Source organism: Atractosteus spatula, chromosome 7 (genome assembly GCF_055471065.1).
Source record: "Atractosteus spatula isolate fAtrSpa1 chromosome 7, fAtrSpa1.hap1, whole genome shotgun sequence".
In the NCBI taxonomy this organism is placed as follows: Eukaryota; Metazoa; Chordata; class Actinopteri; order Semionotiformes; family Lepisosteidae; genus Atractosteus; species Atractosteus spatula.
Window position 1 is genome coordinate 51048673 of NC_142712.1, and position 22352 is coordinate 51071024.

Consider the following 22352-nt stretch of genomic DNA (forward strand, 5'->3'; position numbering starts at 1 on the left):
GGTGTTTCTAAAAAAGAGTAGAGGTGTAACCCTGGCGTCCTGGCCAAATTTCCCATTGGCCCTTACCAATCATGGCCTCCTAATAATCCCCATCTATGAATTGGCTTCATTACTCTGCTCTCCTCCCCACTGATAGCTGATGTGTGGTGAGTGTTCTGGCGCACTATGGCTGCCGTCGCATCATCCAGGTGGGGGCTGCACACTGGTGGTGGTGGAGGGGAGTCCCCATTACCTGTAAAACGCTTTGAGTGGAATGTCCAGAAAAGCGCTATATAAGTGTAAGCAATTATTATTATTATTAAAGTGCCTCTTTCTTCTGCCTTGTGGCTTCAAATATAGCAAAACACATTTGCATTTTACAAGACTTCTCTAATCACAGAATTAAACACTAGTACCACTTTCAGATTACTTGGATTTGACAGAATAAGCAGTCAATCCCTTGATTCGCTTCTACACCTTTATCCTACTCACTGAGGAGGAACTTCACTTCCTTGTCCAACGCATTGCTACAGTTTCTTGGGTACCACTGTACACCATGGACAGCAAGCCTGTGGTTAAAAAAATCAACATATCTTTATCTCACACTTGTACTGTCATTGAGTCCATATAACTGTTTTGTATACGAGTTTACTGAACACTGCTAAGTAAGTGCCAGTTTGTACCATATGTAACTGTTCCAAGTACAGAAGAAGCTGTAAGGCAGTGGTTCCCAACCTTTTTTGTCTTCTGTACCCCCACAACCCTTTCAATATGGCTCAAGTACCTCCTCATCCACACCAAACCAGTATGATCCTAAATGTGTTCATTTTAACTGATATTAAACTGGATATTATTAAACATTATTAATAATATTATTAAACTGGATATTTTTATAATGATTCACTTTCAACCAAAAGACCAATTATTGATACTGTGGGTGGAAAAAACAGTCAGACTCACCAAGCAGATTCATCTCCCTTTGATGAGACACCTGAGCTTGTTTGTCTTTCAAACGTTTTGATAGTTCTGGGGTCAGTGTGGCCGTGGCTGTAATCTGGCTGTTCTCCACACTGAGCCTCTTCCTCTGCTTGGTTTTGATTGGGCTCAAAGCTGAGAGCCACTTTACACAAGTAGGTATATCCAAAGCGTAAAAGTTAATTAAGTGCATATCTCCCCAACTCAGGGTATTCCTTTTCCACATCACACCAGAACTGTGTCAGGGTCTTGTCTGCATGTTTCATCTTCAGCCCACGGTCTGAGGACATGATGGAGCCTGCTAACGGCTTTTACACGCTGAACTGTAACCATCACACCTGCTTGATCACAGAGGCTCTGTAACCATCACGCCTGCTTGATCACAGAGGCTTTCCCCCCCCCCCCCGTACCTACCCCCAAATGGTGAATGTTTACCCAAATGGTAAATGTTTACACTAAACTCCTGATGACAAAGGAAGTTTTCTATTTCCTTCGGTTACATCAAAGACAGGAGGGAGGAGGAGGAGGGGGGGGAACGTATATTTAATTCTGTAGGACCATATCCACTTTAAGCTACGATAGGTACTATTATGGTGCTTATTGTGGTTCCTTGTATGCATACAATAAAGCTCGGCTGGACGAACGAACACTTCAGGCTCAAATTTCTTGGTTTCTACAGACACATCCATCAGATGTTCCTGCAGCCTGGCAGGAAGGCTGCTGCTGTTCTGTCACACTGAAAGAGTTCCTGACCCAGTCCAGTTTAGCAGACCTGGTTTCAATATCACTGAAGTATGAGTTCAACTCACCGTTGAGTTTGGACACATGTGCTTTCACAAATTTTACTACAGCAGCTCTGTGTCAGTGGTGGTAAGATAGGGATCAAGCAGTGGGAAACAGCTCACATCTCCATCCTTACATTTCCTCTATCACCTTGGACACATCAGCAAGATATGCCAGATGCGCAACCTACTCTGGGTCCTCAAACAGTGTAGCGAAGGGCTGCAGGTGCTCCTTCAGAAAAGCCCATACCTAGGTATGAAGTTCAAACAGTCTCACTAGGGTTGTGCCACGGGATAGCCACCAGACATCAGTATGAAGCAGTAGCTGCTCATGCTCTGATCCAATGTCTTGACAAAGACTTTGAAAATCTGTGACTCACAGGTCTGGACTGGATGAAGTTTATCAATTTAACTGCATTGTTCGAAACAGCCCTTAAGTGGGGGCTCATTCTCTTACTGGCCAGTGCCTCCCGGTGAATAATGCAGTGCGTCCACTCTGTGTTGGGGTTTACCTCCTTGACAGGCTCGCCCTCCCCGGTAGCCTTCCCCCTAAGCTTCTTGCAAAACAAAATACTCTCATTTATGTCACTCTTCTTTGTAACGCACAAAGGCAATCAGCTGTGCCTTCCCGCTAATATCTGTTGACCAGCTGCAACGCGAACTGACCTGCTCGTTTTAGTTTATCCACCACTTGGCCAGCAATACTAAGGGACATGTCATCAATCCGACAGCAGACTGTATTATTTGATGATAATAATAATAATAATAATAATAATAATAATAATAATAATAAACTTTATTTTATATAGCGCCATTAAAGGTGGCTTCTCAAAGCGCTTTACAGGATGACAATAACAATAAATAAGAAGAGTATAACAATAAATAAGGAGAATACACAAGATAAGACACAATTACAATATATAGGGGAGACCGTGGATGGTGGTACTAAGAAGAGCAGAGGGGTGAAGAATGGAACCGGTTAAGTCAGTGGTTCTCAAACTTTTTGGACCAAGTACCACCCCTAATCCAACCAAAGCATCCAAGTACCACCTACAAGTCATGATTTCATAGGAACCCCAGAAATTCTCAATGACCAACATGAGCGTGCGTGCACACACACCCACATATACATATAATAAATATTATAATAATAAACTTTATTTCATATAGCGCCTTTAAAGGTGGCTTCTCAAAGTGTTTTACAGAAAAAAAAACATTAACAACAACTAATAAAAAAGCACCATTTCAGTGAGAGGGGTGAGCCTGTTTAGTTGAGCAAAGCAGATGTGAATTAATTTTTCGAGCCTTGATACAATTCACAACAGAGTCTAACAGATATTAAATCGTCAGGCATTTTCTTGACGGCAAAGGTCTCGCGGTGGATGTTGTAATGCGTACATTAATTTCTGGAGCAACCTCTCTAATTCGTGCAACTACACCGCTGTGTCGGCTTGTCATCGCTCTAGCACCGTCTGTATGAACTCCGACGCATTTTATCCAGTCGATGCCATTCTCTTCGATAAATTCATTCAGGAGCTGAAATATGTGCTCTCCTGTAGTTCCTGTTGGTAGCGGTTTACAGAACAGAAAGTCTTCATGGGACATGCCCTCAAACTCGTATCTAACGTAAACGAGCAAATTGGCCAAATCGACTACAGACTCATCTAATTGCAGTGAAAAACATCTGCTCATCTTAACGCGCCCTATCAGTGTACTTTTGATATAATCCTTCATTTCAATAATTCTATGAATGACTGTGTCTTTCAGGGGGAGGGGGGCAGCAGGTCGAGCTGTTTAGCAGCTTTTTCTCCACACATAATACGTGTCAGCTCTTTTGCCAAGGTAAATAAGGTTCTTCAAAAATAGTGTAGCTTACCTGCTTTAGCAATCCGCAAGCTTGCATTTTTCCGCGTTTCCGTTTTTATTTCCATATTTATTTAAAGTTTTTATTTCATGCGCATGGGAGCGAAACACAGAGACGCTCGGTGTATTTTTCTCAAATTAGAACAGTTCTTAAATATTTTTCTGTTATCACGCTTTCGTGTGCTCACAAGATTACCTGCGTTCGTCGCACGTATTTCTATGCATTCCTGTGTTTAGAACGTTGGCATAGTTCCAAAATCACGCACATTCTCCTTCCTCCCTATTTGCTGGAGATACAGTAGCTTTTTTAAATACAATTGGTCACTTGCATCCGTAGCACGCATTCCTATAGAGTGGTATAGAATTACAGAGTATCTCTTGTGTCCACTGAAGTATTAGCGCGCACTGTATCGTAGTACGTAGGCTGCGTATTCGACACGTATTAAAATACAAAATATGAAAACCCGTCCCGATTTTTCAGCGCACACGACACAGTTCCAGGGTCATTTGGTGTACCACTTGGCGGCACTCCACGTACCACTGCCGGTACGCGTACCACAGTTTGAGAACCACTGAGTTAAGTAAAGGCTTTTCTAAAGAAGAGGGTTTTGAGTCTGGATTTGAAGGAGTTTAGAGAGGGTGACTCTCTGATATCCTTGGGCAAAGAGTTCCAGAGCTTGGGGGCATAACAGGAGAAGGCCCTGTCACCCATACAATGTAGACGGGCTTGGGGGACAGTAAGGAGGGCAGAGTTTGAAGAGCGGAGGTTGCGAGGTGGGGAGTAGGGCGATAATAGTTCAGACAGGTACTGAGGTGCCATAATGGAACTGTTTTGATTGCATCGGCTGCTTTCTTATCAACCATCGTTTCTGCCGAGATGACAGCTGTGGGGAGAATGAGTTCCTCGGCGATGGGCCACAAGTAGCGACACAGCAAAAGAAGCCTGACACGCCTGTGGCTTTCTTCAGTTAGCTTTGACTTGACTTGAATTCAGACCGTTTTCATTTGGGGAAAATGCATCAGTCTTACCAGTGTTTGGTGCCGCTGTAGATGGGCTGGCTTCGTGGAACTGTTCGTTAGCACTTCGGCGCAGAAAAAACACAGTGACTGCGGTGGTCCGCGGCCGTACATGTAAAGCCATACAAAACACACTGATCTTGGAACTGGCGATGATTGGGCTTTTTCTTTTTTTCGGTAGGTTCACCTAAGGTTGAATTCGTACTATTTCTGCCACTTGGAGTGGCAGCAGCCAGACATTTCAACCACTTATCCAAGTGCTCTCTACTTTTGCTCGCTAGCTTTCGCACAGACAGGTGGGAAACTAGATGAGGCACATGCCATGCAATAACGCAGGGATGATTATTGTGATAAATAGGCTAGACATCAACATCTCACCGATTTTCATCTATTTCTGCTTTGATTTTGGTCCTAATCACAATTATGTTGATTGAGACTGAAACGATTTTTGACATTTTTTTTAAATGTCAAGTAGTAATTTCTGTTTTGTAAATTAAATTTAATCAACAATTTTCCTACATACTCCCTGGGGTACAGGTTCCCCCGGACGGGAATCACTGCTGTAAGGGATCAAGTAGAAGTTAATTCCTGAAAGCAGAAAAGCTCTGTATGGGCTGTAGAGTCTTGCTCAGGTGTTTGAAAGAAGAGAGAGCAGGAATAATTGTCAAGGGAGTGGGTAAAGAGAATGAAATGCACATTGGGAGAACTGTAGGGACAGGTGAAGGGCCTGAAGTGGGGCAGTCTTGGGGAGGAAGATGAAGGGAGGTGTGGAAACAGAAATCTGTAAATGAAGGGAGAGGTTTGGAAATACATGAGCTATGGGAAAGTATGAGTCTAATTTTAAGGATAAGTTTGGCATCCGATATCTTTTCTTCAGTAGGAGTCTTTGAATCCCTGTGGAAGGATGTGGAGAAGGTGGTCAGTGTAATCGTGACCGGGAGAGGTCAAGTGGAAAACTATCATCTCAGATCTTTTAGCCTCACCGCTCTGCTGCTCTGACACGTTCCCCGAGACTGAATCGTTTTTTTATTATCCAGTGACGAAATCACCTCTGCTTGTTCCTGAGTATATAAAAAGACTTACAGCTTTGTCTTGTGTACATTAGACAGCTCTTCCCAAGTCAGGTAAAGTAAGATAAATAGTGGTAGTCCAGGAGGATTTTATACGTATGCGTTGCTAGCTCTGTAGTACCTCTGGTTTAAGAAACAGCACTGGGAGGTGCACTCTGCAGTATGGATTTTTCAATGTGTGGAGGGGTGCAGAGCTCTGTGTCTGCGCTTACTGAACACCTAAGCTGTAATTAGCAGCGAGGGGAAGCTCAGCCTTGTTTGCGGATTGAAATTTTTTCCCCACTCGGATTAAAGGCCAGACAGAAGATATTCAGCAGGCTGCCAGGTTCTGCTGATTGTTAACCGGCTGGATGATTCCAAGTGTTCGGTGGATTGTGAACCGTCTAGACCCCGCGACAGCACCTTGTCTCCACGACAGGAGACGGGCCGAGCCTCCGGGTCCTGTGGATGTGGCAGCCTGCCATTATTTCTCCAAACTCATTCACATATTCCTTCCCCCCCCCCCCCATGTACTGTACAACTTCTGTCCTGAAATGCTCAGACTCGCAGCAGGCAAAGTAAATGCTAGATGTATTAACATTTTAATACTGTGTGCGATTTCAGGCACGGAGCTTAGGGTGATATTACTTTCCTAAGCTGGAGCAGCTTTGTCTGAATGAACGTCTCCGAGATGAGCAGAAACGATAATTTAAGCAGGGCACATCTTTCCAGCATTATTACTTTTCACATTCAAGTTAATGTGTGTCGGTCTTGCACGGAGTTTTCTTCAGGTGTTCATTAATCATCGGTGCTCTCCCCCAGGTTGTGAGAGGGTGCTCAGTTACTGAGACTGTGCATTTCTGCCATCACCACTGGGCAGGGCATGTGAAGGATTCCTAAAATATCTTTCAGTAAATACATTATGAAAATAGCTTAAATGAATTTCACCTCAGATATTGCTTTTAAAGTAAACCCAGGGCATTTGAACATGTTGGAGGAGGGTTGTTTTGATGCCTGTTTAGTTTTTTGCATGACCCCTCTTTTGTTTTCCAGACTTCAACAGAAAGTGCACCTGTTGCCCTGTTGTGTCAAGTGCTGCAATGAGCCCCGTGAGTAACTTGTGCCCTGTGTGTTGTGCAGCTTGGCGGTGACCATGCGCTGCTTGGCAGCTCGCGTCAACTACAAGACACTGATAGTGATCTGCGCGCTCTTCACCCTCATCACCGTGCTGCTGTGGAACAAGTGCTCCAGCGACACAGCCCTGCGCTTCCCCCGTGACCCCAACCTGCTGGACCTCAGTTTCCGGAGAGACGGGCTGGAGAAGCGCACGGCGGCCTCCGAGAGCGACGGCAATGCTGACAACCCCCACGCACCCAAGCAGCAGCAGCAGCAGCAGTCGGAGGAGGCGTCGCCGCAGGAGCAGCAGAAGGCTCCCCCAGTGGTGGGAGGACTGAACAGCAATGTGAACAAAGTGCTGGGGATCAAGTACGAGGAAATAGACTGCCTGATTAATGACGAGAACACCATCAAAGGCCGGAGGGAGGGGAGCGAGGTGTACCTCCCCTTCAGCTGGGTGGAGAAGTATTTTGAGGTGTATGGGAAGATTGCCCAGTACGACGGCTACGACCGCTTCGAGTTCTCCCACAGCTACTCCAAAGTGTATGCCCAGCGAGAGCCCTACCACCCCGACGGCGTCTTCATGTCGTTTGAGGGCTACAATGTGGAGGTGCGCGACCGTGTGAAGTGCATCAGTGGCATCGAAGGTTGGTATGACGCCTGTTGCAGACTCGGACTTTGTGCGTGTCAGCAGTTAGACTTCCTCAGCGTTAGGAGAAAAGTCCCACGTTCTGCCCTTGTGGTTTTTAAAGTATGCAAGTTGCATTCCCTGCTCCAGAGACAACTGTTCTTAAATGTTCTGATGCCAGCTAGCTCCCCCAGCTCCTTGCGAGATGTGTAAACACTCTGAAACATTTCTCGTGCCCATGCCTTTTTAAAACCTTGTTCCCAGGGCTAAAGGGCCTGGCTGAGCACAGCATGTGTACCACAGCCCTCAGGGTACAAGGTGTCAGCTTTGTACAAAATAAGGACCTGGCCATCTGTGTTTCTGTGCCTTCTCCACCTGAGGGTCTGTCATTCTGTGCAGGGCTGAAGTCGGACCTGTTTAAGATCTGACTCAAGTAGGTCTCTTGTTATTTAAAATTTAATTATGAGATGCTATGGGGAAACATTTCTCGCTTAGACAAGGCTGGATCTGTAGTGTCCCAGAATCACCCTTGATAAGTGGTTTTCCCTGAAGCACATGTTGTTGTTTCTGTTTTTCTGACACTAGCCTATATAAAAATGTTTCCTTTTTCTTCTGAGTTAGACTTTGTTCTTGTTCTTTTTGTTCTCTTTTTTTATTCATATATACGTGAAAGCCATTGATTGTTCGTTGAGAGTGAAAAAGTTGTAGCCCTTTGGCAGGTCTTTTAAGCATTTCCAAACATATTTGTGCATCTTTGTTGCTATGTTGAACGATTTCTGCATATATTAATGTACTGTATTTGTATTTGTCACAGCAGCTTGCTTGCCATTCGGTTATTATAGCTAACCGTCTCTAATGCAATGCAAACTCCATCAATATAGTACTTAGAGGGTGTGTGTACAATAGATGGCCTATCTTTAACACAGACTGGTGTCTCCTATTAATAGTAATTTGGCTTGACAGTCCGTAGGAGAATTTTCCAGGAAATGAAGCTTAAGTAATCCGCCCAGCCCCCAGTGAATAATGCACTATGAATTGACTTGCATTAAGCAAATGAAAATGGGATTGATTCTTGCGATTACAAGACTTGATTGTGGTGACCCCAAACTTAATGGAACGCCGTTTTGTGCTTGTACCGACATGAATCTTCCTTTTCACAAGGTGAAGGGAGGCTGACAACATCTTTGCTGCTAGAGAGAAACGGATTGTGCAGTGCCCGTCCTGCTGCATCAGGGCATTTCAGTCCAGGTGTATGAGGGGACAGCATTTCCCACCTTCCTTCCCCCTTGTTCCTCTGTCTGCCTTGAGGTCCCCATCTCTCTCACAATTTGCTGTCCGACTGTCCCCATCAGAGGACAGAGGGTAATGAAACTGGAATTCGCTCTTCCATTCCCACTCAGTTCTTGGACTGGAAATGAATATTTATGCTTGAAAGTGGACTTGACCATTGGCTATGGAACCAGGGATAGAAGTGGAACTGGAACTGAATGAGAGGAATCCACCCCAGCTCTGGTCCCTTTGTCTGGCTGTGCGTCTTGCTCAGTCTCACTGTGGGACATTCCGATTCCCTGTCCGTCTTATTCTCTCAATTGATGTCTCCCGCAGCTTGCAATTGTTCTCTTTTTCATCTTTCAAAGTCTCCTCCGGAAATAGCCAGTAGTAGTAGTAGTAAGCAGTCCCTTTCAGAGGAGAAGGCGTGGAAAGATGTTTCTTCTTTTCTGATGAAAAAAAGTACCATATACTAAACTGCAAACCATATACTAGAGTTTTTGGTGGCTTGAGGTTAAAGCCGTTCTGTCCAGTGCGTCAGGGTACGTTTGCGCCTCAGTCTTCTCTCTGTGGAGGTGCCGTCGGAGTGGGTCTGAGCGCAGCTGTCTCTCTCTGGCAGCTCTCTCTGGGTTTATGTCCCGGTCACATGCTGCTGTCTGATGGAATGCATTACTCTCTGCTACTTCCTGACCTTGCCTTTCCAATATTTTCCAGTCAGACAGTGTGCTGTAACAAAATGTGATTAAGTGAGGATCTTTTGGAACCCCCTAGGACACATAAATTACCGAAGCCTTAATTAAAGCCATTTTACCTTTGCCTAATCCTATTAAGGTTTGCCTTTGGCTTATTGCAATACAGGGAAAAGGCTATTTCTCATTAATTTAAGAGGAAAAATAAATTATATAATAACTGTGGTGGCATTCATGACATTACTAAATGGGAATAATCTCGAGTGCTTTATTTTAGAGCAGTTAGTGTAATTTACAATAATGCTTGATTAACTTAATAGATCTAATTCTCAGAAGCTTGCAGGACATGCAACTGATGAAAATGTCCACTTTTCCATTTCTTCAGTTAAATGTCCCTTGTTGAGACTTTGACTGCAGGCAAAGTGGTACTTTATTTTAGACTTTTAGGTTTCAGTTTGAAGGCTAGTTATTTTCAGAATTGTCAATGATTCCAGTTGCGGAGTTATATCATTCTTGCCTTAAGGCAGTTTAAATTTCGTCTTTTGCACAAGAAAATACAGCATTTGAGAGACAAAGGCTTTCATTTTAAATTTATATTATACGGTTAGCAAAATGAATATTGAATTTTCTTGTAAAGTGAAGGAAATACTTAAAATGTGCTTAATCCATCTTATACTTGCAAGAATGTCTTGTAATGAACTCAATACATCTTGGTGCATGAAGTCCTGCTGAATCAATGTCTTATTTTTAAAGCCTTTTCCCCAAACTGCAGTGTTATTACCCAGACATTAGTGCTGGATCCTTTCCAGCTCAGTTTTCTAAATTAACCTACCGTCTTAGGCTTTAACTGCCTAGTTCATATGTATTTATCCTCCCTTTTAGTTCCTGGTAAACTATATTTTCAGTGGGTAGCCCTGTCCTGCTATATTCTTGCTGTATATAGCGTGGGTAGCTGTATTCTTGGAAAAGGTGACCAGTGTGCAAAGGTCATAAGGCATCCAGAATTACATTCTTAGCACTTTGTCTGGAAAAAGGGAAGAGAAACACAACCTAGATAAATAACCTGAAAACAGCCAGGTTTTTTAAATGCTTTTGTTCTTTGAGTAACACCTTTTAGTATCAGTGTTTGATTTGTTTTAAGCAAACGTAAAGGCGAAAACAGGTGAAACTGCACCTGATGGTCTGAATGCTACGGCACTGGGACTTACACTAGCCACTCATTAATAAGACAGGTTTCAGAGTGGCAGGCAATAGATGTGCTGCTGGGAACCATCTCAATAGCATTTGCAGTAGTTTGTTGATCGCCCGAGGTACAAGTACCCAGCGTTCCTCCCAGCACTGTTAGTCTCCTGGTTACAAGCTCCCCATGATGCGTTCAGAGACCGACAACAGAGGACGACCTCTCTCACTCTTTACCTTGAGCTGTCTCAGAGATAAATGCCTTTTTGTGTAAAGCACAATGCACCAACACTATCCTGCCCTGCTGTGCCACTGTAAGACATCATTTATGTTTTGAAAGATCACATTTGCTCAAAAACACATTTTCTTACTCTCCTTTCCCTTTTATCTGACATTCCCCACTGTTTTTTTTAAGTTTGTGTGGATGAGTGAAAACCTTCGGACATAATAAAGGGAATATCAGAGATGAAGATGTGCAGTGATGAAGACAATAGTCTGATAATGGTACAGCACAGAGTAGCGAGGTTCTGACCTGCTGCTCGATAACCCCTGAGTTAACTCCTTCTGCGTGGAGTTTGCATGTTAGTGTTTTCCAGGTGCTTCTATTTCCTCTCACACTGACATGCTGACACGGTTAGTGGGAGGGTTCTTTCAATTGCTTTGTTAATTAATGAGCTGGATTAAAGCATCTGCACACTTCCACACTTTCAAAAATCCTTTCCTGCTTGCCTCTCATTTGCTCATAGCCATGGATAATTAAAACCCCTTAAAAGCGTATACTGTACATTAAAACATTGGAAAACTTCACTTTAATTTCAGCATTTTATCTTTCCTGAGGAGGCTTGCTTTGCGTCTGAAATATCTAACATGAATTTCTGTCAGCAGATGAATCAATTGAGGGCTATCTTTGTTTCAGAACAAAACAATTTCACCTGATTCCCCCCCGCCCCCCACTCTCAGTCAGCAGACTGTCCTTGTGTTTGTATTTAACAGATAAATAGCGAATAAAACCAGAGTCCAAGTGCAGTGATGCATACATGTGGGCAGAGACATGAGACCTTTCTGTTCTTTGTTTGTCAGGATGTGTTTCAGACAGAAAGACATTGAAGAATATTAATGTAACGATCCATTAAAGGAAGCCCTTGAGCTGTTCCTATTACCAGGGACAGGAGTGTTTCGGTGCAGAGACACCGGAACGTATGGCAGCCTGGCTCTTCAGACTTCCTCAAGGTTCAATTTTCTTGCCGCTGAGTGGAGAACAGAATGAGCCTAGCTTTCAAGAGGCCTAGACCGTTAATAAATACTATTTGCCTTTGCCATGATGGATAGCGCTCTTCACAGAAAGATCTGTGGATTGCATGGCTGAGGCGGTGAGCCTCTGAGAACTCCATTTGGCTCCTGATATGGCTGTCTCTGAACTCTCCCACTTCACTGTAAAGCTCCAGAGCGGTAAGTGCCATTACTGGCCTGTGGAAACACTGTGGAAAGTGGTGGCTGTAATTAAGGCACGCACAGTGAAGTTCCTTACAGAGTCTAAACTGCAGTCCAAGCCCCAGATGATGGTCTGATTAAAACCGACAAAAGGGTCTTCCTATGATACATGTTTCCCAGCCCAATGGGCCTAAGCCTCCTACTTCAATGGCTAAGCACTTGGGTACAGAGCAGGGGGCTGATTGCAGAGGTCTGATTTTGTATGTAAATTGTCCGCACAGCCGAGGAGCATGAAGCTGCAGCTCTTTTTTTTTATTTTTGTATGTGTATGAAATTGAAGGAGAGTTAGAGGTTGCACGGTGAACTGATGAGGCTGTTTTCATGGAGAGGGGGGACTGCAGGAGCTTTAGCATCAGTGTCAGCAAACCTTATGGAACATTTTAGTCCCAGGCACTCAATCAGGGGTGCAACTGTAGCCCTTGAGGGTGGCAGTGTTTCCATGTTTTCATTCCACCTGAGCTCTTACCTATCTAGCTGATATACATATTGGCTTAGATGGGCAATAACACCTTTCCACTGCCCCTTGTGTGCTGGAGATGTGGAGAATTCTGCTGGTGTGCAATCTTTGAGACCTGCAGCTGTGTGCTCCTGCACGGTGATATACGTCTTTCATCTGATTCTGATTTGATGTGTCTTAAAGCAGCAAGATATCTTTTTTTGTGTGTCACCCTTGCTTAGGTGTTCCACTTTCCACGCAGTGGGGGCCTCAGGGCTATTTTTACCCGATCCAGATTGCTCAGTATGGACTGAGCCACTACAGCAAGAACCTCACGGAGCGTCCGCCCCACGTGGAGGTGTATGACACAGCAGAGGACCGGGACAGCCGTCCCAGCGGGTGGGCAGTTCCCCGGGGCTGCTCTCTCACCTCAGTCTATGACAAGAGCCGCGCCAGCATGGTCCGGCAGTTCAGCGCCCCAGGTATGCTGCACTAGACGGAGAGTCTGTGTGCCCGGCTCCCTGCTTGCTTCCTTTTCCACGCCTGTGACTATCGGTTTGTCTCCCCATCTCTCCCAGTGAACAAGGTACACTGTGCTGCAGGTGCCAGATCTCTCCTCCTCCTCCTCTGTCTGTGTGCCTGGCTCCCTGCCTCCTTCGTTTTCCGCCTCTGTGACTCTCTCTCGGTTTGTCTTCCCATCTCCCCCAGCACGCTGGTACCTGACATCGCTGCCTTCAGTTCCACCTTCCTTTAGTGCTCTATCACACCATCTCCTTCTGTCTTCTTTTTCAGTCTCTCCATTATTTTCAGTGTGTGAGATGTTAATTATGCCGTAAGTATTATTGTGCCCTCTGTCCTTTTTTTCTGCATCTTTCCGTTTCACACTATTTTGATCTCTGAGCATATGGTACAGGACATCCCAGAAGCTCAAGATTTACAGTATATCTCTGTTCTGCATCAGTACTTTTATACAGTCATTTATGTTTGTGTTCAGTATGAGTTCAACACGAGCTTCTTTAAAGTTTACGTTTTTTTAATGTTACACACTAGTGTATAACCAGTATATTTTGCTTAATGTGTCTCAACAGTTTGGAAATCAATCTGTATTTTTCTGATTTGTTGATGTTGAAGATGAAAATATCAATGTGCATCTGAAAGTCAGATTCTTCTCCAGAAGTCCAGGACATATTCAGAATTTGATTACTGCTTCAAAAGCACCCAGTAAAGAGATTAACTCCATACCGAGAGACTCATGCTACTGTGTGTGTTTGAACTTAATGTTTGGTATGTTCCTGTTAAACAGCAGTTGATCGGTGTCCTTTACATACAATATACTCTTCCATCCTGAATTCCCCTGTGGTTTCTGAGTGCATTCAAATTGAATAAGTACATGTATATCAAAGAAGACAAAAAGAGCCAAATTATTTTCTGCCATATAAAGTTGGCGTTTCTATAAAGGAGATTTTTTTTTCCTGGCACACAGAGGTCTTTGTTGCTAATAATGGTATAATACATTTCACCCCTCCTAATCAATACCCATTAGAATTAACAAGCCTTGTTTCTCAGGATCCCAGCGAAGTAATTGCTGTCATCACCTAAAGTCTGCGATCCCCTCAGAAAGGGCTGTGAAGCATGCCCTTGCGTCCATGTTGCTGATAAGTAGCAGGGAGAAGGGATAGGATCTCTTATGTATTCCCTACTCATCCTTTATTGATGGCAGAGTAATCACAGGGCCACAGTACAAATCCACTTACTCCCAAGATTGCCTTAAGTAATGGATTTATGAGTGCATTAAACAGCACTAGGAATGGCTTGCCAGGCTCTCCTCCGCTGGCTCATCCACACGTTCTGCCTTTTAAAGAAGTCACATTGACGGAGGGCTTTTTTTCTCCTTTCCTTTCTTTTGCACTTACAAAACGGAACTTTTCCAAGTGTTTCTGAATGCGGTTGGCTGGGGAGATTGGTGGGCTTAAAGTGCAAGTAGTGAAATCCTGTTTTTTATTAATCCGAAAGTTGGAAGTTTTGCCAGAAACGATGTGTCAGTGTCAAAGAGGAGGCGGACACTGAAGGAAGTAATATCAGAGTTCTGTAAGTCTAGAGTTCTCTGTGCACAGCCCTCACTGTCACCCTGCTCTGTCCTTCTGGAGAAAAGACACAACCATACCAAGTTTTCGCCCTGGTAGTTCATCAGCCCATCTCACAAGCCTCAGCCAAAAGCTTTTCGTTTTTCTTCTCTCTTTCCCTCTCCCATAGCAGGCATTTCTCTCTAATTAACTGCACTGAGCAGTGACACATGTGAACTGCTTTCCCAGAGGACGGGTTTTTTTTTAACCACAAGGATTTATTGAGTGATGTGAGGGAGGGGGAGAGGAAGCACAGCGTTTCTTTCTTCAGAAGCACTTTAAAGAAAGGAAAAAAACTTTTAACTTTTTCATTTCCAAGTGACTCTATCTATGGTCATTTTAATTTCTGGTCCTGTAGTTAAGCCCAGAGTTTTTCAAGGGATGAATTATACGATTCAGACAGCAGGGATGGCCATGGAATCGTGAAGTAAAACGAATAGCATGCATCTGACAGTCAAGTTAGCCGCTGTCCATTAAGGTATGGTGCTCTCCCTCACTTTTTCAGAAAATTCCGAAGGAGTTTCGCTTCCTCTGGGGAACACGAAAGATTTCATCATCTCCTTCGACCTGAAATTCCTGAGCAACGGCAGCGTGTCGGTGGTGCTGGAGACGACGGAGAAGAGCCAGCCGTTCGTGATCCACTACGTGACCAGCGCCCAGCTCATCGCCTTCCGGGATCGGGACATCACCTACGGCGTGGGCGCCAGGACTAGCTGGAGCACGCTCACCCGCGACCTCCTGACCGACCTGCGCAAGGGCGTGGGCCTCTCCAACACCAAGGCCGTGAAGCAGACCAAGATCCTGCCCAAGCGGGTGGTGCGGATCGTGCTGCGGGGGCGGGGCTTCATCGACAACGTCACCATCTCCACCACGGCCCACATGGCCGCCTTCTTCGCCGCCAGCGAGTGGCTGCTGCGCAACCAGGACGAGCGCGGGGGCTGGCCCATCATGGTGACGCGCAAGCTGGGCGAGGGCTTCCGCTCGCTGGAGCCGGGCTGGTACTCCGCCATGGCGCAGGGCCAGGCCATGTCCACTCTGGTGCGGGCCTACCTGCTCACCAAGGACCCCACATACCTCAACGCCGCCCTGCGTGCCACGGGCCCTTACAAGCTGCCCTCGGAGCAGCACGGCGTCAAGGCCGTGTTCATGAGCAAGCATGACTGGTATGAGGAGTACCCGACCACTCCCAGCTCTTTTGTGCTCAACGGCTTCATCTACTCCCTGATAGGGCTGTACGACCTGGCCGAGACCGCGGGGGACAAGCTGGGCCGGGAAGCGGGGGTGCTGTTCAGCCGCGGCATGGACTCTCTCAAGGCCATGCTGCCCCTGTACGACACGGGCTCGGGCTCCATCTATGACCTCCGCCACTTCATGCTGGGCTCCGCACCCAACCTGGCACGCTGGGACTACCACACCACGCACATCAACCAGCTGCAGCTGCTGGCGTCCATCGACAGCGCCCCCATCTTCAGGGACTTTGTCAAGCGCTGGAAGAGCTACCTGAAAGGCGGGAGGGCCAAGCACAACTAGAGCTTTCCACCAAAACCAAGTCCAGAGCAAGACAATGGGTCCGGTCTTCCGCTGTGGGCAAAACTCCCTGTTTCGCCTGCTCACCTTGGTAGATAAGGACCTCCTGTGTGTTTTTTGTTTGTGTTGAGGTAGGGGGTGGTGTGCGGATGCGAGTGTGTGAACATGCGTATTGGTCAAGGTTGCAGTTAGTTTTAGTTACCTGCCCCAAGAAGCATGTAACTCCATTTGCTCTTGCTATAATGTTATTTTTGAGACTGCAGTTGATCTGACTGGCTCGTGAGCACAGGTAACTAATTAGCTGCAAACGTGGTATCAGGGTGCGTGCAAGTGTGTCGAGGGAGGTAGATTGTCTTTCTCGTCTCCAAACGTGGAAATTGTGGATTTTGTAGAATATTGTAAAAAAAACTTGAGTCGCTTTGCAGATGATTCGTCAGCTGTGCACTGAAGCCGACAGATGTCTGGTCTCGTCTTGCCTGACCAAGTTTCTTTCAGTATTCTACACTTCTTGTTTGTCTTGTGGAGTTTATTTTCAGTTCTTTAGAGGGGTTTGTGGTGGATCCTTAACACTGTAAATGCCGCTCACTATTTCTGCTTCTGAAATACGAGAACATAGAAAGACATTAGAAATGTTTCATACCAGTGCTTTAAAAAATGCACCCAAAGAAATCTGAAGCTGAGAAGTAAATCTGTGGTGTGAACTTCCTTTGAGATGGCAACATACATTTCACAATACTTTGATCTCCTGCCTGTGCTTTACTGTATGCTTAAAAATACTGTTGTATTAATCTTGCCTTACAGATATTTTTACCATTATTTACAGCTTTCCTGATGCAGTTCTAGGCTACGATCAGAGGAAGTTGTATTGGAATTTTATGTTGGTGATCTTTTACCTCTTGTCTTCATACTCAGTTTTTGCAGCACAGTTAACATGTCATTTTCTCTCAGAGTAATTGGATCCCTCATTCCAGGTGGTGTCACAAGTTAATGTATTGTTCATGCATACAGTAAGCTCGCAAACAGCATCTGAGACCAACATTTTTGTTTCCAGCTGCACATGTTGGATGCACACTTGAAGACAAAGCTCATTTGATTTTTGCATTGCCTATGCAAAACCTGCCTTATGCACTTCCATTTCTGTGCTGTCCTCGGGCCAGGTGCTGCTTGTGATGAGTGTGAGAAAGAGGCAGTTCTAGGGTGTTCTTGGCTTGATCCAGCTCTAATCCTTCACTCTCCATTGTGTCTGGGATAGTTTCACTCCAGCCCCAGGCTCCCTGGTTTCATTTCGAAGCTGAGCTCTGAATTGGACTATCTGGTTTTAAATCATTGTCCTGCCAGACCCCTTCAGAGTTAGTACACCATTGCTCAAGCCCTTCTTTTCCTATAGCATCTGTTCCTGAGTCAAATGCTGTTTTAGGAATAATTAGGAATGTGACACATTGAAAATGCCATATGAACATTTTTAATTGTTTAGGTGAGTTACTGTGCAGTATTTTGGGTTGTGCAGTAATAACTGGTACAGTTTCACGTTTGATTGCTCGTTGGTGGTTCTAGAGGTGTTGCACACTACTTTTTTGCAGTGCTGCAGATCTGAATGTTTATTCATTATCGACGTGGTCTTGAGGGCTTTCCTTCGTCAGGGTCAGGGTGTTGCTTAGCTTACGCTGACTGGAATGGATTGATTTTGTAGTTGACTGTGATTCTGTATGGCACCACTGGATTAGTTTGGTGACTTCAAATGGGGAGGGTCTGCAAAAGTAGAAAGCCTGTGTCTAACCCTTTAGGCCATCCTACAGCATGTTTCCATCCTACAAAAGGCTTTTTCAGTATAAAGAGAAAAAAATGTCAAATGACAAACTTCAGATAGCTGAGCTGTTTTTTCTTGTAAATTATTTTTTATAATACTCACCTGATTTTCATGTCTCAGCTTTCAAGCACCCTCGCTACTACACACAAGAGGGTGGGGAAGTATAGGTCCTCTGGCCTGCCCATGTGTCTTTTAACCGTTCACAAGCATCGCAGGCTCTTACCAGAGGTTCAGCGCCTATTGGAAGAGAGAAGACTCTCTCACAGACATGCCTGCACACACCCGGGAGGCCACAGGGGGCGCTATATCGGGAGCTGAGAGAGCCCTAGCCCACTATCCCCACTCTACCACAAGTTGGCGCACCATCGGCCAATAGTGCGCCACCTCTTGGGGAATCCCAGTCACAGTTGGCTGGTGACATGACGCAGGCTCAAACCCGTGACCACAGAGCCCAGCCTCCGCTCGAGAGAGCACTTGTACAGGTCGAGCCTCTCGGGAAGCACCTGAAATACAGTTTTCAGTTTGTACTTTGCCGTTTGAGTGTAATAGTCATCATTATGCTTGAGTACTGCAAGATGTCTTGCTTAAATGGATAGTTTCCTGCACATCTTTCTGACTACACCAATTGCACAGCGTACTCATTCAGTGTTCTTGTGCTGTTATTAAGAGATCTGTAGATTTACAGCCAGTCATATGTCTGTGTGCAGAGCGTAACAGCAGTAATGTAACTGGTGTAAATGGCTCTTATCTGTCATTTCAGAATGTTTCCTTCACGCATTGCAGCACTTCACTACAGCGAAGCCTGAGACACCTGCACTGGCACCATTTAAATGGATGCACACCTCTATATGGTGATTAGATTCCTTGTCTTGTCAGCAGGGCCGCAGGTTCTGAAGGCAGTAGGTTTTTTTCTTCTAGTTTGTTCCTGTGTTTAGTTAGGTGTCATATTCTACAGCATCCAAGCTTGCTGTTTTGCTTTACATAACAGGGATTATCTTACCTTCTCTTTAGAAATATCTAGACAGTATGTTGCGACAGTAACCTTACTATAAACTGACACATTGTATGCGTGGGATTGAGAAGTTGATAGGGAAGTGTTGTTTTTATATGAGCACAAAGTAAACATCATCAGTCCCTTATTAAGAGCAGCCACCAGGTCTTAGATGTGTAAATTGTGTGAGACACATGCAAACAGTTTACAACTGCATCTATATACGCAGTCTGTTTCCATCAGCTGTTTGTGGGCTAACCTCCTGTTTCATCCCTGAGCTCTTTATTGACAGATAAATGAAAGAGGAGTCATTTCTTGAGCCACCGCTAATTCATTTATCTAATAGGCTTGAAAATATCTTTCAGTCAGGGACAAGTCACAGGAATTTTACTTTGCTTGTATAAGCACTTTTGGTTAGAGTCCTGTCAGACTGCATTGTTGCACACTGGGTAGTGAATTAGAGGAAGCCTTTGCGTGGATTTATTCTTGAAAACTGTGTAGGAAACAAGCAGTGTATCAGCACAAATAGGGTATTTACAGGGTAACTGCTAAGTCACTTCATGTTTTCCGTGGGTTGCAATTTGGGAAAATGTATTTAAGTTTAATTTCATACACATATGTACATTCAGATTTTGCTTCCCCTTAGACAAGGCCCTATTTTTTTTCTAGGGAAATGTCATTTAGTGGTGTCTCTGAGGGTAAACCGATACATGTGACAGCTCTTTAAACTTATGATAATCAAATAATCCAGGTGTTTAATCAAAAAATATTAGAATGAGATTTTTAGCATGACCCCTGCCTGTTAACACTAATACATTAAAAGCTTTAAGTCAGTTTACACTGTTTAGTATCGAATATTTAGGGAGCTGGCACTACTATAATGTCTCTCTTCACAACAGCAGTTCATTATTGTGTATTCTGGATGTTCCCATAAAATTGCCTTTTCACTTGGCAAACACTTCAAATGAGGGCTAGCTGTCACTGCCTTTCACATAAACATGCTTTCAAACACTATGAACCTTCTATGCATTGCAAAGATGGAAACTGACCATTTAAACCTTAAACACTGGGCTTCCTACTTTGTGACCTCAGAAACTGTCTAGTTTGAGCACATACTGATCGAGTAGTTCATGACTCCTGATAAATCTTGCCATTCTTTTTTTGGGGGGGCAGATATATAAATTTAGTCAATTGGAAAATTGAGTTGACTATAATCTGTATTCATGGCAAATATTTGGAGTGTCCAGCTTGATCTTTACTAGAGATGGTAGGGGTCACCTCCCTGAAACCACTGCGAGCATCAACCCATCATCACCCCATTGTAGAGACTGCAGCAGACAGGAAGGACACCAAACAAACATGGCAGCGTTGTGTGCCACCCATTGAAACAGAAGACAAGGGGGTAACGTCAGGGTGTCATTCTTTATTTCAGGGGAGTAACTTGAGAGTGAAGGAGGCGAGTGTTTAAAATGTCATGAGTCAGGGGAGAAGGAGGTCATTGTGAATGTCTGGAAAGTGGCAGGTAGGTCTTCTCTGAAAACAGCCCCTGTTTGAGGCTTATCTTGACAGCTTATCAAGTTTATAAATATTAAAACTTCAGCTGGGGAGAGGATTGCCAGCTACAGCACATTTCTGCCATCACGAGTGCCCTCCAAACCAGGCTTTTCCTTGGTTTTGCAGGAATGCCACCAGCAGTTCCTTGCACCACCACCTGTACCACCCAGTCTGCCTGCCAACAACTGTGCTTTTGCTCATAGGCAGGGCTACACACTTCGCTGGACAATTGCATTGTTTTTTTCTCCTAACCTCTACAGGTGCAGGTGCTCTGGGGATCCATGGGCTCCAGTGTGGGGTGTGTCGACAGTGCGTTCTGAATCAGCTGGGCATTTAAGGGCCAGTTAAGTAGGGAGGTTGATAGGTTTAGTATGTGGTATGTCCTGCGAGTCTCTCAGGGTTCTGTTACACAGTGGAGAGGAGTGATCTTTCCAATTATGAATCCCTTATCTTTGCCACCTGCAGTGGTCAGGGTACAGCCTTGAGCCTCTATGAGGGCCTTTCTTTGAAGGCTCACTTGACATTAAGCTTGTCTTTAGTATGTGTATTAAAGAAAGCTAACTAGAATCATTTGTAGGGCTGTGACTGAGCTGAAATTGATTAGGTGGCCTGCTGGGAGGCAGCCCTGGAGTAACACTGTGCATTTTCCTGTAGCAATGTGTTCCATCAATATGACCACGTGCACTAAATCAATGCATATTGTAAAATTAGACGGGATCATTTAGAATGCGCCCCCTTGTAAGTGTTTTTGTAGAGTTTACATGCTTGTTCATACCAAAGTCTTCAAAACCTGAGTTGCTTATATACATTTTCATTGCTCAATACACACACTGACTTTTAAAGCACTCAGTATGAACTTTCAGTGAGCTTGGTTGCCTTTCTTAGAAGCCTCACTTTTCACAAACTGAAGGAGTGGTTATGTTATAATTTGAACAGTATGATTTTTAGTTGTCTATCTGAGTGTACCCACACTGTTCCAAAAAAAACGGAAAAAAACTGCCTTTTTTGAAGATTAGCTTATATAATAAAAGTCTGAGGATTTCATTCATGGAAGAAAAAAGGTTTTTCTTAAAACACTGCAGTTTAACTGGGACGTGTGCAACTGAACAAGTAGTCAATGGTTTCATTGGTCCTTTCAAATTGTAATAGACTGTAAAACAACAGGATATTGTTTTAGGGAATTGCTTTTTTATGAATTGTTTCAAGTTGTTTTAAATTATGAAAGCATTCACTGAGAGGAAGCTACTTGTTCTAGTGAACAAACACAGAGCACAAAAGCACAATAGTAGATAATATTTCTTTTTTTTGTTGTTCTGGACAATGTGCAAAACCTTCCCATGAAAGCTGCTATTCTTGTTTCACGGTGTAATCATTTTTTCCCCAGTATCCTGTAAATTTACATGTGGATCTCTAGTCACATGTGACATATGCAATAAAATGTTTACTGGATTACCTGTCGCTAAAGGGCGTCCTGGGAGGTTGTACAGACTTTGCAATTCAAGCACAATGTGCACATGCTACCATTTTTTTATGCAGAGTGTTTATATATAAAAAGTCAATCTTTGTGCTTAAAAATTGCTTTTTAAAGTTGTAAAATAAAGGCATTTTTCTTAAGTCGTCTTCTATGAAGTTTTGTGATTTTTCATCACAGGGTCTTGCGATGCAACAGTTCACCTGACACTTTTCTCTCACACCTTCAGAGCTTGATTGTCTATCGCTAAACCATTTCATCAGAAGGACAGGAAAAATATTTAATTGGTGCAACAAACGTATTGGTGCCACATGACCTGTCTGGTGCAATCTCCTGCCATTTAAACACTTAACAGCGCTGGCTTTTCCCATCCACTGCCCTCTAATGAAATTACTCTCTTCCTGCT

General features: G+C 44.3%; 1 protein-coding gene across 2 annotated transcripts in view; it reads left to right on the plus strand.

Moving 5' to 3' along the window:
* LOC148831362 (D-glucuronyl C5-epimerase B-like) overlaps positions 1-22089 on the plus strand; it is a 64843-nt gene extending 42754 nt beyond the window's left edge. Inside the window, exons 3-5 of one of the 2 annotated variants that reach the window (XM_088922449.1) lie at positions 6806-7428; positions 12716-12955; positions 15102-22089. In XM_088922449.1, the coding sequence (XP_088778575.1) occupies positions 6819-7428; positions 12716-12955; positions 15102-16126 (1875 nt within the window). In that variant the 5' untranslated portion in view covers positions 6806-6818 and the 3' untranslated portion in view covers positions 16127-22089. Of the gene's footprint in view, positions 1-6718; positions 7429-12715; positions 12956-15101 lie in introns of both variants that reach the window. The other variant, XM_088922450.1, reaches the window with a different exon arrangement.
* Positions 22090-22352: the final 263 nt, after the last annotated feature.